The sequence below is a fragment of the Myiozetetes cayanensis genome, unplaced genomic scaffold, assembly GCF_022539395.1.
Source record: "Myiozetetes cayanensis isolate MyiCay16 unplaced genomic scaffold, myiCay2020 scf3, whole genome shotgun sequence".
NCBI classification, from domain to species: Eukaryota; Metazoa; Chordata; class Aves; order Passeriformes; family Tyrannidae; genus Myiozetetes; species Myiozetetes cayanensis.
In genome coordinates, this window is record NW_026087521.1 from 67,124,496 (window position 1) to 67,139,686 (window position 15,191).

General features: G+C 40.3%; 1 protein-coding gene across 9 annotated transcripts in view; it reads right to left on the reverse strand.

Annotated features, from left to right (window-relative positions):
- Positions 1–15,191, reverse strand: part of CALD1 (caldesmon 1) — a 269,935-nt gene that overhangs the window by 81,922 nt on the left and 172,822 nt on the right. For 4 of the 9 annotated variants that reach the window (XM_050323371.1, XM_050323368.1, XM_050323367.1 and 1 more), the window contains one exon: positions 12,976–13,087. In XM_050323371.1, coding sequence (XP_050179328.1) covers positions 12,976–13,046 — 71 coding nt within the window. In that variant the 5' untranslated portion in view covers positions 13,047–13,087. Of the gene's footprint in view, positions 1–12,975; positions 13,088–13,785; positions 13,995–15,191 lie in introns of those variants that run through there. The other 5 variants (XM_050323374.1, XM_050323372.1, XR_007629896.1 and 2 more) reach the window with 4 other exon arrangements.

Here is a 15,191-nt window from a genome sequence, read left to right on the forward strand (position 1 = left end):
ATTACTGTGGGATGATCTGAACTCTGAAAACCTACAGAGGCATTTCTTAGGGGCATTGTTTATGAAATATCAGCCCAGCACTTGCTCACACATTCTCTATGTGACAGTCACAAATACATCCTGCAGCCCCAGTGATCGCAGCAATAGCATCAATACAAAATACACAGCACTCCAGGCTCTGCTTTTTCCCCTCTTTCTATACTCCCCTACCCAACTATTTCTTTCTCCTTTTTAGAACAGTCTGAACATGTGGCACTAGACACATGATGCCTGCACTCAAAAAGTAAGCTTCTGTGGAAGCATTTTTTAATCCGTGTCACTGACCTTCAGAGGAATACCCCACTGTGCAAGCTGGACCATAAAAGGAATCCATGTGTTGCCAGTGTTTAGAAAAGCCATCTCCTTGTCTTTCCCAGCTATGGTGCTGCCTTATTAAGACACTGAAGTAGTAGCAGCTGGAGAATCTTGGGAATGATCTGAGCAACAGTGCCCAAAAAAAGCTTGCCATTTTGTATGTGCTGAATATGAACTTGAAAAAGCTGTGAGGACTGTTCAGCTTGGTGATTACAGGCTAGTAAAAGAAACCTGCTCTAAAGAAACTACAGTCATGCTATTCCTGTGGAAATACATGATTTTTTTCCTTTCTAAACAATCATCATTTTCTACATGGGAAAAAGGGAAAAAACAGACTGAATGTTGAGGACTTCATCTTGAGGAATGGCATGATGTGACATACCAATGCAATGGTATAATCATCTCACAAGAGTGCACTTGGACAAAAAAATCATCTGTATATGGATTGTGAAAAGGGCTTTCCTCTCCAGTCTCTACTGTGCTCTGGTCCTCTGACAAGATGGTAAGCACTAAGTACAAGGAGTGGAGGCAGCCTTTCATGGTGGTTGACTTTTGAACTGTAACCATTTCTGTGAAAATCTGATTGCTAGGTTTTAATTAAAAGGTTTTGAATTCACATGAGGTTAAAAATAAATTTATGAGGTTTGTTGGATGTTTTTTTCTTCCCCCTCCCAAGAGATCCATATCACTAAAAGCCTTTTATACCATTTATCTTCTTTTCTCCACGAAAAAACACAGAAGGAAAAAGTTTTATTCTTTACATTAAGTAAGCATTCTGCTCTGGGACCAACTTCAGCTCTATATATTTCTCAACAGTGTATTATAACTCTGATTTTCAGAAATTACCAAGATTGTCACACAGAGTATCTGATTTTCTCCCTATCAGTATGAAACCAGCTTGCTCTTGTTAGCACTGTCTGCTTGTCAGAATTTTGCTCAACAAAAACATCCCCCCCAGCCCCAAAAGACATATTTCTAAGAGTTAAGCTGTCTTATGGTAAGAAACTGTATGTCATGTGAACAAGTAACTGTAAATGTTTCTAATAATTTCTGCAGTGCTATTTTCATTTTAAAAGTGATGTTGCTTAGATTTTTCTTTCTAGTCTCTCCCTATTCACCTTTGAAACATAACAGCTGTAGTCACTGGCTGACTCTGCAGTGGCTTGCAGCAAGTCCCTAACACTCTGTTTCTTGACATGTGGTCAATAGCAGTTGGTGGATATGTGTAATATCTGATTCACCTATCTAATGCCAGCCTTCCCATGATCTGTACTTGACCTCATACAACATTAAGGCATTGGAAGTAGATCAATGTCTGAGCTTCCCTGTCTATTTCACGTATGCCTCCCATCCTTCCAAAGAGCCAAGTTAACAGCAGAAACAAGAGCAGCCATATGAAGAAGCAGGATTTACATGGAAAGTGAGGATCAACAGAGATTACTCATCAGGGAGTCCAGCACCAAGTCACTTCATCACAGTTACAGAGTCCTTGTCTCTGCACAGAAGTAGCAAAAGTTTACCTCAAAACTGGTTTGAAACCAAGTGCAGTAAATCAATGTTGTCGTGGTTTTGTTCTGGGCCAATTTGCTTTTATACCCCCCACACAATTACTATCAGTTGAGAGAAAGTTTATGCAGACAAAAGAAACTGGATTGGGGAAAAAAATTATGAGCATTTATTACTAATAAGTTAAAATTAAAGAACTATATCTACAACAATTCTACTTAAGTAAAAGTACTAAGTATTTACAGAAAAATACTTCTTCCCCACCACCACCTTTATATTAGTCCAAGGAGGAGAAGTAGTCCTTTTCTTCATTCTCAGAGTTCCAGGTCCCCTCAGCAATTCTGCAGTACTCTCGTTGCAGCCGGAACTCTTTCATCTCTCTCTCTCTCGCTGGTGGGCAAAACCACGACAAATGTAAACCTCCCAGTCCAAATCACAGAATAGTTAGGCCTGAACGGGACCCCTGGAGATCATCTAGTCCAACCTCCAGCATGACTGGTCTTACCCTCCTGTCTTGTTTCACAATAACACCTCTCTTGCAAGAGGCTCAGCTGACAAGCAGTAAATGGAGTCACCATAATTTGGTTACTTCCCACTGTGTGCATTTAATTGACTTAAAAATTTACCATCATACACATCAGGTTTAAATCATAAAAAGGGGGCTCACAAAGAATGGAGCACTTGCTCAAGTGAGTCAGTTTATATACCAAGATGTTGTCTCAAGCTGGCAGAAGAGGTAAGTAGTATTATGGAGAAGTAACTCTACCAAACTTTTGAAGAAACCCTCATTTTGAGCACTAATTTTCACCACTTCTCTTACAGTCTCAGCACAAGAACACAGTCTGCCTAGTAGACCTTTATTAGCAACCTGCTGCTGGCTTAAAAAATGTTGGCATCAAAAATGGGTCACGAGCTGCCTTAAAGGAAACTGAGGTATGTTTTCAGCAAATGACAGAGAAAAAAACAACTCAAACCAAAAGACAGTCACAACTTGCTGCTAAGTTGCAGCCTTCCCTTGATTTTCTCTGTCAGCATGACAAACTTGCTGGCCTTTTATTCAACAGACTATCCAGGAAAGACTATTAATAAGCAGGTTTATTTGGACCAATCAACAGGTTTTCATGTAAAGAGGAGAAAAACATGTATTTATATTTCCTTAATGTCAACCAAGATGAAGCTAACCTTTAACTGTCACATACACTAACCCCTGGTCTATACTTTCTGATAAGTGAAAACAAAAGCATTCGGCTTACTTTCCACTTCCCATCACCCTTGCTGCTCCCCAGGAAGAGAAGGGCTCAGCTGCAACACTGACACAAATACTGCTCCTTCTAATCTATAGCTGTATCACTTCTGTTAACCTGACCCCTCTGGTCAGGCTGCAGTCCAGCATTCCCAGAGACTGTGCTGTCATTAGACTTCTTTTCTAAGGAGTAGTTGCCCACTGACCTTATTTCTGGTCAGGAGTATTTCTTGAGCTGCATGCTGATGAATTAAGTTGCCCAAGAAGCACAGTCACCTGACTTTATTCTATGAAAGACCTTGATCACACAAGAACAGTCTGCTGGTAAGAGGGATTTTCCTTGTTTAGCATGAGCTGATAAGTAGGTTATGATGAGAGAAATAAAGCTGCTGATAAATTTATCTTCAGTAATTAAAAACTAATTTAAGGGCACAAAGTCAAAAATACAGATGCTGATCAACCAAATGAGATGCTTCTGCAAGTTGAAATCACTTTGGAGTTTCATTTGCAAATCACATTTTCCCACCATAGTTCTTTCAACTGAGCTGTAAAAGGATGACTTTACCCAGGCTGCCAGCAATTTGATAATGTTTTCATACTTTGCTTATTCGTCTGTAAAACTTGTTAGCGTTTGATTTTATTTAATCTATTACCCCTGCAAAATAATTGGCCTAAGCTTTTTAAAGGGAAATCTAGTATTCTGATTGTCTGGTTTAATTTCAAATATTAGATCATAAAGAGGTTAATAAAATGCAAACTCACACTGAGAAGCAGATGTTCCTAGGAACACACTTGGCTAAATTTATTCTTATGTCACCCTTTAGAGTCTTACAGCTGGGCAATAACTTCAATCTCTATCATGCCTAACAGCTTCTACCATTCTGAGCACAGAATGCCCTGAAGAATTAAGCAACAAGTGCAACAATGTTTTTGTTCCCTAAGAAGGAGGCATTGCAATCTAACAACTGAGGGATCATACCCATCCAAGTCTGGAAAGCTGTGGGTTTAGAGGCTGTTTCTAGTTACTCTCTTCTGTTCAGAGCAAAAGAAGCAAATGAAACACTGACAATGCTGTCCTTTGGAGAAGCCTCTCCCAGACACCTTAATACCTCCCCCAGACACAAGGTTGTGTCTCCACATACGCAGAGCAGCTCGCTGGGCTCAGGACCACCAGTCCAAGTCTGTCCCCAGATGCTCTACTCATAAGTAGTTGCTCAGGCTCTGGGGCCAGGATGTGGGTGGTGTGGCAGGAGGGCAACGCAGGGCAGCCCTGTTCACTTTGCTCCCACCTTCCCTCTCAAGCAACAGCAAGGAGGGCTGTACTAGCAATCAACCTGCATGTCAAAGGCTGTGAGAAGTAACCAGCTGTCTGAGCAGCATTTTATGGATTTCTGCCCAAAAAACCCTGTATGGCCTATCTCAGTGGGCAGGCTGAACAATCAGGATATATATCATCAGCCACTTGCAACATGCATATGCAGCCAATAGAATATATTATGACAGATAAATATATCAAATGTACTTACCTGAAAAATAATTTCAAAACTTTTTTTAAGAAGGGTATTGAACCATCAACTTCTTTCATATGGGAACAATGTGGTATTCATTTTGCTTTTTTTTAAACTAAATAAAATTTGTTGCAGAGCATCACTATTAAAAATAAGGCCTTATTTAATCAAAATTAAGGGTTAATGTAGAATTTTCAGCAAACTCATTTGCAAGCATATGGATTTATGTGATACAGTAGCCACAGTTTTATGGCCTGAGAATGCTTCTTTATACAATGAATTAAATTAACCCTTCCTCTTTTGCTAACTGGATATCAGGCACGTGGGAAATGACTAAGCAGCTGAGAGCTCAATTACATACTTTCTATCTCGGGAGAAATACAGATCAGCTGGGTTTGTTTAAGAAGAGAGACTGGGTTAGACACCTAATAAGACTCAGAAATAGTTCGGGGAGATTTTCCTGACAACTGATACTGGCTGTCCGGATCAATGAAGATGAGGGACTGCTCTGCCTAAGAAAGACTCTGAAAAGAAGTAGACCAGGGATGAAGAACTGAACCTCTTTTATTCTGGGCCAGTTTAGAACAGTGTCTTTGGTCTCTACTTTATGGAGTTAACTGAGCGTAACCTACATGAAGGGCTGAAGTACTCCTTACCAGGGAACAGAAAATGCTGCTGGGAATCTGAGGTGTTGTGTCTGCCTCCAAGGGACATACATAGCTATAGTCACAGACCTGACATTGCTCCGCTGTGGCTGGTATGGGAAGTTTGAAGGCTCTCTGCCTTCACAACTTTAGGCCAATGTTCAGTTAATGCAGCTTTTTTGCATTTCAAGTATCTGAAGCCTTTTAAATGAGCAAATTCAGAGGACACGTATAATTCACGCTGTTTGAAGGTGCAATGACAGATAGACAGTGCTGCAAGAGCACTGCAAGCTACTCTAGCTTAATAGACTGCATACTGCCAGTCTGCATATAACATACTAAAGAAATGTTATTTTTCCACAAAACATGGCAGGAAAGCCACTGACACTTATTTGTACTGAATCAGCTACATTTCTTCAGCCTCGTGATTTTCCTTGTGCAATGCTTATGTTTTAGTCTAATTATGAAAATCATGGTAAAATACTGCATTATATTACTCCTCACATGGTGCTCTTTTAAATAGGCATACTAAAATTGTCAATAATGAGCACCAAAAGCTGTGTCTCCATGCCCATACTTATTAGGCATTTAAATAAGATCCAGTTCATGAAGGACTTCAATCTAGTTAAAGTTCATAAATATACAGTAGGAAAATATGGGCAGACTTCCCTTTGGTCATAGGTGGGTTACCTGGTTATAGGATTGGATTTCTCTTTTCACCCAGGAATTTCCAAAATTCCTTGATGTTTCCAAAGCCCACCTGCCTGTCACTCTGCTGAATGGGATTAAAGATGGAGCATTTTGCTAGCTGTCTGGGTGCTAGATATGGGCTGTCCTCCTAAAAGCTTGGCTGGTACAGTACATGTAGTATACAGATTACAGAATGATCTTGACATATATGTGGATTACTATATGAAATACTAAGGACTTGATTTTGTTGTCTGCTTATGAATTGCAGTTAGTTTAACTCAGTAAAGTTCATACTCTACATGTCTTATTTGGAAGAACAAAGATTCTTTTATAAAACATTTATTCACAATGAAGTTAAAGAAAATATAATCCGAAAAAAACCCACACAATAGCTGCAAAATTTTGCTGTAAATTCTACTGAGCTTTGCATATGTTTGGTTATTTCCTCCAGGGCATCTGAAATGCTATAATAGCAAAGACTTGGGTAGTATCCACTCTCACTTGAGAACGATTGCAGTAGAGTATGCTTTAATGAGCCACCGGGTCATGCTTTTCTCTCTGGGTTAAGAATGAGCTCCAAGAACTGCACAACAGCAATGCAATGTGAAGGGCCAAACCCATCTCAACAATCCAAATATGTTCTGTCAGTCCTGCAGTTCAAGGCAGCTGTGGAGACAGGTTAATAACTGAAGCACTGTGCTTCAATTTGTTCTCAACTCTCACGCATTTCTAATTCTATTTATTCATTGTCTTGATATTTAACTCCTGGGCAGACAATGTCACGTCTTATCTCCACCAGAAGGTGAGTAATTTACAGAAAGACAAAGACAAACCCTCAAAGTATTTGCAACTTCAGGATATATGAAGTTTGTGGAGAGATAAAGCCATTGTAAGTTTCTGTTCTAGTAGCAAAAGAGGCTTGGAATAGACAAGGGCACAGCCCTCAAGAGGACAGCAACTCAACTTTTGGGGAAGCATAGTTGTGAAATAAAACATGAACACTGGGAAATGACATGGTACATGTATGCAGCCAGCTTCTCTGATGTTTAAACATGCACTCATTGAAAATTTGTATTAAGATCATATTCTCCTTTCCTTGTACACAAGCCTGAATTGAAGCACAATTGAAGAATCTGAACACTCTTCGATAAAAATATAATCAGGCATTTGGGAACAAGAAATGGCAAGTCCTAGTCTTTCAAGAAAAAAAAAATAAAAAATGGAAAGAAACCATTTATGTTCATTCCTAAACTCTCAACACTGTTTCACATTTACATGTGAAATAATGTACACCCCATACTAGGGATAACGTCATTGCAGGAATGAGAAACATCTTAAAAAGTTATTTGTGGTCATTCAGTGTTGATCTAACATGGATACACACTCACCCTCACCATCCTGGACAGGCAAAGGAAATTGTTTACTTTCTGTGGATGACAAGGATGACACTTCCTGGCTCTCCAGAATCATTAAGATGCTATGGAAGCAAATATCTCCTGTCTTAGCTCTCCAGAAGACAAGAAACATGCTTCTAATTGTCCTGCAAAGATGTACCCTGATGGATTTACCTTGTTAACTTGGTGAATCAGTCCTTTGTATGTTTACCTGAGCTACACCAGACTCAACAGGAACAGTAAAATGTTAAATGTCTTTCGGGTTCTGTACATGCCTTCACGGATCTGGACTGAAATCGACTTGACTCCTTTTTCAGTCATACCAAGATAAGTTTTGGAAGTAACCATGTGTCCTCTTTTTAGCTAAAGTTGCATTAAGTTACCACTCCAGGAGACTTTAGGCCTGCTGCAGGCTCCTGACCTGCAAGCTTGGTTATTTCTATGAGCATTCCCAAACCCACATCCATGAACATGAACCACAATGCCTTATAAAACTGTATAAGTGAGAGACTGGAAGGAGTTTGCGATTGAGCTGTTGGATCCTTTCTCTTTTTTTTTTTTTTTTTTAAAGAATATTTAACTACTGCCTTTAATAATTTATGAGGAACCATACAGCTTTAATGGCAGTGTTTTTCTGTATGTCCTACTCACATACCCTTTTTAGGATATATCTAGTAATATCTGATTGGTCTGCAAAAAGATGAGCCCTGTAGTCAGGACAACTGTGGCCCCTGTCAGGACATTTTGCAGGGTGCATTTAGAGAGTCTTTTCAGTGATTTGTGATTTGATGTGAGATATCCACTTCTCTTTGCCCTATTTTTACTACAGGATGACCCACACTTCTCCTTCCCCATGAAATGACCTGCAGTCCCTTAGGGAAAAACATTACACAGGGCAAAGCTGTGGTTCAGATTCAAAGTTAAGCTTCACCTAAATGGAGACCAGTCTGACGATGACCTTCCTGAAGTCTTTAGTCATGATGGTATGACAATGAAGTAAATTGGATCAGTTTCCCAGTACAATTGAAACAAAAAACAAACAAACAAACAAAAACCCCCAAAACCCAACCATAAAACAAAACAAACAAAAAAACCCAAAACACCACCAACCAACCAAAACAAAACAAACAAACAAAACCACCACACAAACACAAGGAGAGGTGAAAATACAATGGCAAGTCATCCAGTTGTAAAATTGAGGCTTAACTGCTAGATAAATCAACCTGAGAACTATTCTTTAGAGAGCTGAAGGGGCCAATTTTTTCTCTCAGTTATGCTGAAGCCAAGGAAGTAGGTCTATTGTCACTTCAAGAAGTATTTCACCTCAGTTTCCAAAGTGCATCAGCAAAATACTCAGAAAGCACCACTCTTCCAGACACACACACACACACTGTACCCAGCCTCAGGCTAAATTCTTCCAGTGTCACTTACAACATCAAAATGACAAAACTCAATGGTTTTTTTCAAGAGAATATATTTTACTGCCTAGGAAGAGGCACGAAGCAGCAGGTGGTATTTGTTTTTTCCCTTGTTGAAAATCAATTCCCTGTGCTTCAATTACATATGGGATTTTTTTTGTCACTTAAGTGCAACCCATTTCTGTAACAGCCCTGACACTCCAGCACAGTATGTACCCTGTGGCTGGGAAGGTAAAGCCTTTATCCAGCTCCCTCAAGGCTGCCACTGAGAGTGCCTCATAAATCAGCTGGTTGGAATAACTCAGGTAGGGCTTAATCCAAAGCCCAGTGAAGTTGGTGGAAAGCTTTACATTGATTTCAGCCAGCTCTGGACTGGTACCTCAGAGCTTTATACAACCATCATCCCAGGCAAAGGACTCCCTCTCTCTCTGAGGAGCAGGACAAGGCCTTGTCTTTGCCACAGAGCAGTTAAAGACATAGCACATCCCATCACCCAAACGACTGGTAGTGTCCTTTTTTCCCTGACCTCACACCTGATCAATACAGACTAGAAGCAAAATGCAAGGAGACTGGCACAGTTAACAGTGCCATACTTTGTCCAGGGTTTCCCAGTCTATGCCTGAAAAACCTTGTTCTCCCATGAGGTACAAGAGCTGCTGGGTCTCCGCCAGCTTCAGCACGTGCAATAAATCTGACAGCCTGGGACAAAGCTGGACAAAGTCCCATATGTCTGCTGTTGGACACATGTCCCCTAAACAGGTCTGCAGTGCAGCTACAAATATGTTAACAGGCCTCCAGAGATCCAGCAACTATAAACAGTAAAAAAAATCTGGCTGGACAAAATTTCTGGATGGGCACAACGAGTCTTTGTGGGGAATCCAGAATGTGTGGGATACCTGGAAAAGGTAAGATATTAAAATGCCAAGAAAACACTTGCTGAGTTGGTGTCAATTTGTATCTGAGTTGCCACAATATGAACTAGTAGCCACAGCACATACCAAGAGTGAAATGCAATGTTGATCTTCAAAAGAAAACTGGCCTCTTCACAGGCTCAATCATAAGCTTAAGAACCCACAGTGCAAAGGCTACACAGCACAACGAAGCATCATTTCCAAATTATTTCTAATGGAAAAAAAAACCAAAACACAAAGCCTAACACCAGACTTCCAGGACTGAACTTACACTAAACTTCTCCAAAGATTAGGCTTAAATAGCTGGACACCAGTGGCTCCAGCATCACAGACACCTGGGAATCTGATGGCATACGTATCCTAATCAGTCCTAACATGGCCTCTGGGCCCTGGTAAAGGCACAATAACATCAAGTCACTTCCTCTTGGGCACGTGGTGCATGAGTCCATGCTGCTACAACACGTTTTCACCCCTCGGTCTTTCTTGGGCATAGGCATCAGGCTAGAAAGACATGCATTCCATGTACTTTCATTCCAGGAAATGGCAAAATGTGTCACTGCGACTGGCTGAGCTACAAATACTGTTTGATATGATATACTTGCATTTTGGGGTTTACTATTCTATTCAAAGAAGTCTAAGTAGTGTCTGGGACACCTAGCAAACATGTTACAGGCTACACAATCATCCATCTGTCCATCTTTCAATGGAAATGCTTACAACCAGTGGTATTTTCCCCATAGTCAGGCTACAGCCCAATAATGGAAGGGTGCAGGGAAATGCCCTGTACCCAAGCAGCAGGTGCCAGTGCTCAGAGCTGACAGAGCATTTTCAGCCTCCACACTGCACCTTAGGACTGCACAATTCACTTCATAAAATGCTTGAAAGTGCTCAGAGGAAAGTCTACTGTAGCTCATGACATGTATGTGAACGTGTTGTAGTAATATTTTAAAGGTAAATATGATCCCCAAATCCCTAAAAATCTAAATTCATCAAAACCAATCCAGCATCCCATATTCATTTGTTAATAACTGCCCCAATGCTGCTGCCTTTCACGAGTCGTGAGCAGTGCAACGCAATGGAAGCAAACACTGAGCTCAGCTCCTCCTCCACGTTACCCATGTTAGCAGATTTCAGGATGTCCTGGCTCCCAGAGTCACATCTGAATTTGAGAATCAGGCTCTGTTATTGTTAAGGCAAACAAAAAATAAAAAAAAACCAGACTAAATTATTTTAAAGATCTCAAGATTTTTAAAGGAGTCTGGTGACTTTAAAGGAGAATGACTTGTGGTAAATGAATGCTTGAAGTTGGCAGCAGTGGAGGGAGTACAGCAAGATTTAGCATACAGCAATTTATTGTTAAAAGGCTTCAAATGTGTGGGAAAGGCCAGGGAGTTGATCTGCAGCGATTTCAGAGAAAACAGGGACACAGGCCTAAGCTCTTCTCTTCTGGCTAGGCTGCCATAGAGGTCCCCTCCTCCATGAAGACTACCACACTAAATCCCAACAAAGCCACCCCAGACATGGCTAAAACACTTTTCAAAAGCAGGGGTGGGATATATATCCAAAGCCCTGGGATATATATCCAAAGCTTCAATAGTGGCAAAGGCAGAATCCTTACCCCCAACTCCCTGCTGCCTTCACAAGCCAGCCATGGCTGATGCTCAGGCCACCCCACAGCCTCTGCACACTCACATTAGAGCTAGGAGGTCTTCAAGTGACACTTTTCTGTAGTAGAAAGTACCCTCCAAACTACACTCCCCAGCATCCTCCACAGGCCACCCAAGGTCTCTATTCACAAAAAAAGCCTAAAATTTGAGCCTTTCCTTAAGCAAATTTTCTTAAAGCCGAAGTGTACTGCACGTATATAAACATCATGTGTTATACAATACACTAGTATGGGCTCTGCAGTCCCTCTCATGCTGCCCAACACACACATACAGGCCCAGACCCAGGGGAAATTTTCTGGCAGTTTAGTGCATAGCACATTTGCTCCTCTGCCTTTCAGGGATGGCAATGGCTGCACTGTGCAAAGGGAGGCTGCTGCCTCATTTCCCTTTGGCCACCACACTTCACATGAGTTTATTTATCTGCCAGCAATGCTGCTGCTTTCCAGAGCTTATGGGTTCACCGTACAGCCTCACAAGAGCTCACACACCCAGTTTTGCATGGCAACACTTTCTTTATGAAGAAAGGTAGCCATTGTGACTAGTCTATCTGGGATTCACTCCTGCCTGCCAAGTATCATCAATTTCCATTAGACAGTTGCTCGTGTAGCAGGACCTTATTAAAAAGTTCAAAGCAGACATACAAAGTATACTGCATTCTGCTGGCTTTCATTTAAAACTGCTCTGAAAAAATGATTTTTTTTCAATAGCATTCAGAATCCAAAACCCCAGGGTTTTGTCAGATCATGGGAAAGGACAGAAATGAAAATGAAGTCCATATTCAGAATTGAGTACAAAAATGGGAACAAAATGTGCTTAAATCTAGCTTTTATTTCTTTAAATCAGCACACTATTAATAAACTAAATCAAATCTTTATATCACTGAAGACATTACAAAAATAAGTGGAGCCTGATTTTCTCCCTGCATATACCAGTGGAAATCCCACAAAACTGAAGAGAACTATGCAAGTGTAAAACAGGTTAGTTAATGAAATGTCATTCCCAGTATTTTCAGGGTGTTTCTTTCATAAATTGACAACATCATATCCACATCAAGTTCTGTTTTCATTTTCACCAAAATAAATCTGTAATAACTAGTAGCAAATGCTGCCCTTGTTGCCCACATAAAGTGACTATAAATGAATAAAAAGTGGCAGGCAGTACAAACACAGCAGCAATGGCATAGTAGTGGCAGACAATTCACAGATATGCTATACTGCATATACCAAGTTTATCTCAGCTTTCAATTACATCTTATAACTTTAGCTCTAATATACATATTATCAAACATCTATAAATATCTTACAAGCACAATCCCTCCTGTACAACACTCATATAGCATCTGAGCATGAGCTTTTCTATCAAGGATTTCACGCACCCATATTCCACCTTTGATGTTTCCATTTATCCATATAACAAAATAAGTAGAAGCCAGGACATTTACAACAGCCTATGAGAATTAGACACTAGACACCCCTCATCTCTCCCACAGTATTAACTAAAGCTCTTTTATGTCACATATCATTAGCACAAGGACTCTTTGGTTAGCTATAACATACTTTGGAATTTGAGGCAGAAATTCTCAAAGCCACTGCTAATCAAAGGCAACTCACTAGCACCATTTTCCATATGTAGTAGCTCACCTCTCTGCTTCAAGGCGCATTTCCTCACGCTTTTGCCTCCTGAGTTCTCTGCGGCGTTCAAAGTCATCCATGGTGGGTGTTTAAGTGTTTCAAGCTCTGAGAAGATCCAAATCTGAAAGGGAGAGGATCACTTAGATGAGAGAGAAAACACAATGGATGTGTTTAAACAACTGAGTCCATTTAGTTTTGTTTTACTGTCTTAACTTTGCTGTAACTATTTTCTTTTTCCATCAAAAAATTTAACTTCCTCAGCCTTGCTGAGATAAACAAGATTAATGAAATATCTTATAGGATAAACATAGCCCGTGCCTGCATTTAGTTTCTTAGTTAAATTAAATCAATATGCTTTAAGTAAGGACTGTATACATCTGCTAGCCGCAGACTAGCTATTTGTAACATCACAGGTCTTTTCCACAAACAAAAGCAGCAATTCAGCAGTATTTTAACTTTAAGCTTCAAGTTTTTCTCCAGAGCAGTAAAAACACTGCAAAAGAGAGTCCCTTTTTACTTTAGTTTCACAGATAATTAAAAGTTTTGCAAAAGTGAGCTGTCTGTCCGTTTCCACCCCCCTCCTCACAAAAAAGGAAAAAAAAATAAAAAGAGGAGAAAATGAGAAAAGAGAAGAAAGAAAAATAAAAGAGAAAAAAGTAGGGGGGAAAAAAGAGAATGAAAACAGAAAGAAGAAAAATAAGCCACCACTTTTAAATATCACACAGTAGAAGCCAAACTATATACAAAACCCGCTCCAAAAAAAAAAAAAAGGAGCAATTTTTTTGGTAGTTTAATCCACGATTTTTCCCCATGCCCTACCTTCTTCTTTAAGTTTTAATCCATGAAGTATTTTCCCCTGTACAGTTCTTCTTCTTTCCAGCCTTGGTTTATATCCCATCAAGCCGAGTATTACAGAATTCCCCTGCAGCCCCCAAACCAAAAATGACTACCAGAAAAGGGAAAGCTGTTCTCTTTTTGTCCCTGCTTTGTTTACAGAGCTGTCAGTGGTTAGTTAAACTCTGCCTGGAATCTGGCATTTAAGGCCTGCTCTAAGATTGCTTCCTGTGCAGGGCTGGAGGCCTCAGCTTCCTCTGCAATCCTAAACTCTGTGCTGCGCTCCGAGGATTTCCACTTCCCATGGCTCCCCCCCCAAACCACGTTTCCCAGCCCATTAGCCCATTTATGCTGCAGAGAAAGCCACCATGCAGATGTTGACTAAAACTTTCAAAAGTGGCTTATGAGATGCTTGCAGTTTAAGGGAAACAAAGCCAAGGTACATTTGTAAGTTATTTGAAGTAGTCCATTTGCAGATGTAGATCTGTCTTGCGGCTTTATATTCCTTCCCGCTGATGCAGCTTCCAAGCATCCTCCACATAAAATCACTGGCACTAGCAAAGCCTTGTATGACTTAAGGGAATTCATGGCTTTTTTTGACCCATTTTTTGGATTAAAACACTGCTGAGGGCAAGGGTTTTGTGAAGGTTATCTTATTAATGTACTTTTCCTAGGGGTGTTTTTCTTTCTGATTTGTTCCTGGATTGGGGGATTTAAAATTTTCTTGTTGTTGATGTGATTTTCATTGCATTTGTCTGGTTGGGATTGTTTTGTGGAGGTTCAAAGGGAATGTTAATTTTGCAAATCTCACTGACATACTGCAAATGCTGCTACTTGCTGGTTTGTTGTTTTTTCTTTTTTTTTTTTTTTTTAACTCACAGTTAGATCATACATCTAAAAAGCAAGTTGTAATAAGACTTTTTTCCAATCTTGTGTTTGTTTACTCTTACCACCATGTAGCCCTTGAAAAACATTGAGCAACATATCTGCTGTTTTCCCCCAAGAAGTGTTTCCACCTCTGCCTACACGTGCTGCTAAATCCAGTCTCAGTTCCTTTGCTAGAGGGCCTGTGAGTTGCAGAACTGATGTGGTTGCCCCTGGCTGAGACAATGACTAAAGGAGGAAAGGTACACCACTGCTACATTACACTACAGATCAAGTTCAAAGCAACATGCTGGGTTTCTGTGCACAGAAGGCAGATGACGTTGTCTGCAGAAACTAAGACTGTACCAGGCAGCAGCATTTATTCTGTGGAGTATAGTCACAGTCAGGGATTTAAAATATAAAGAGCTGACTGTTAGGATGACAATTTGTGTGCTACAATTGAAAATCCTGAAGTTTTCTCCTGCTCTACCTTCCCAAAGCAGACATACTTTGACAACTGATTTATT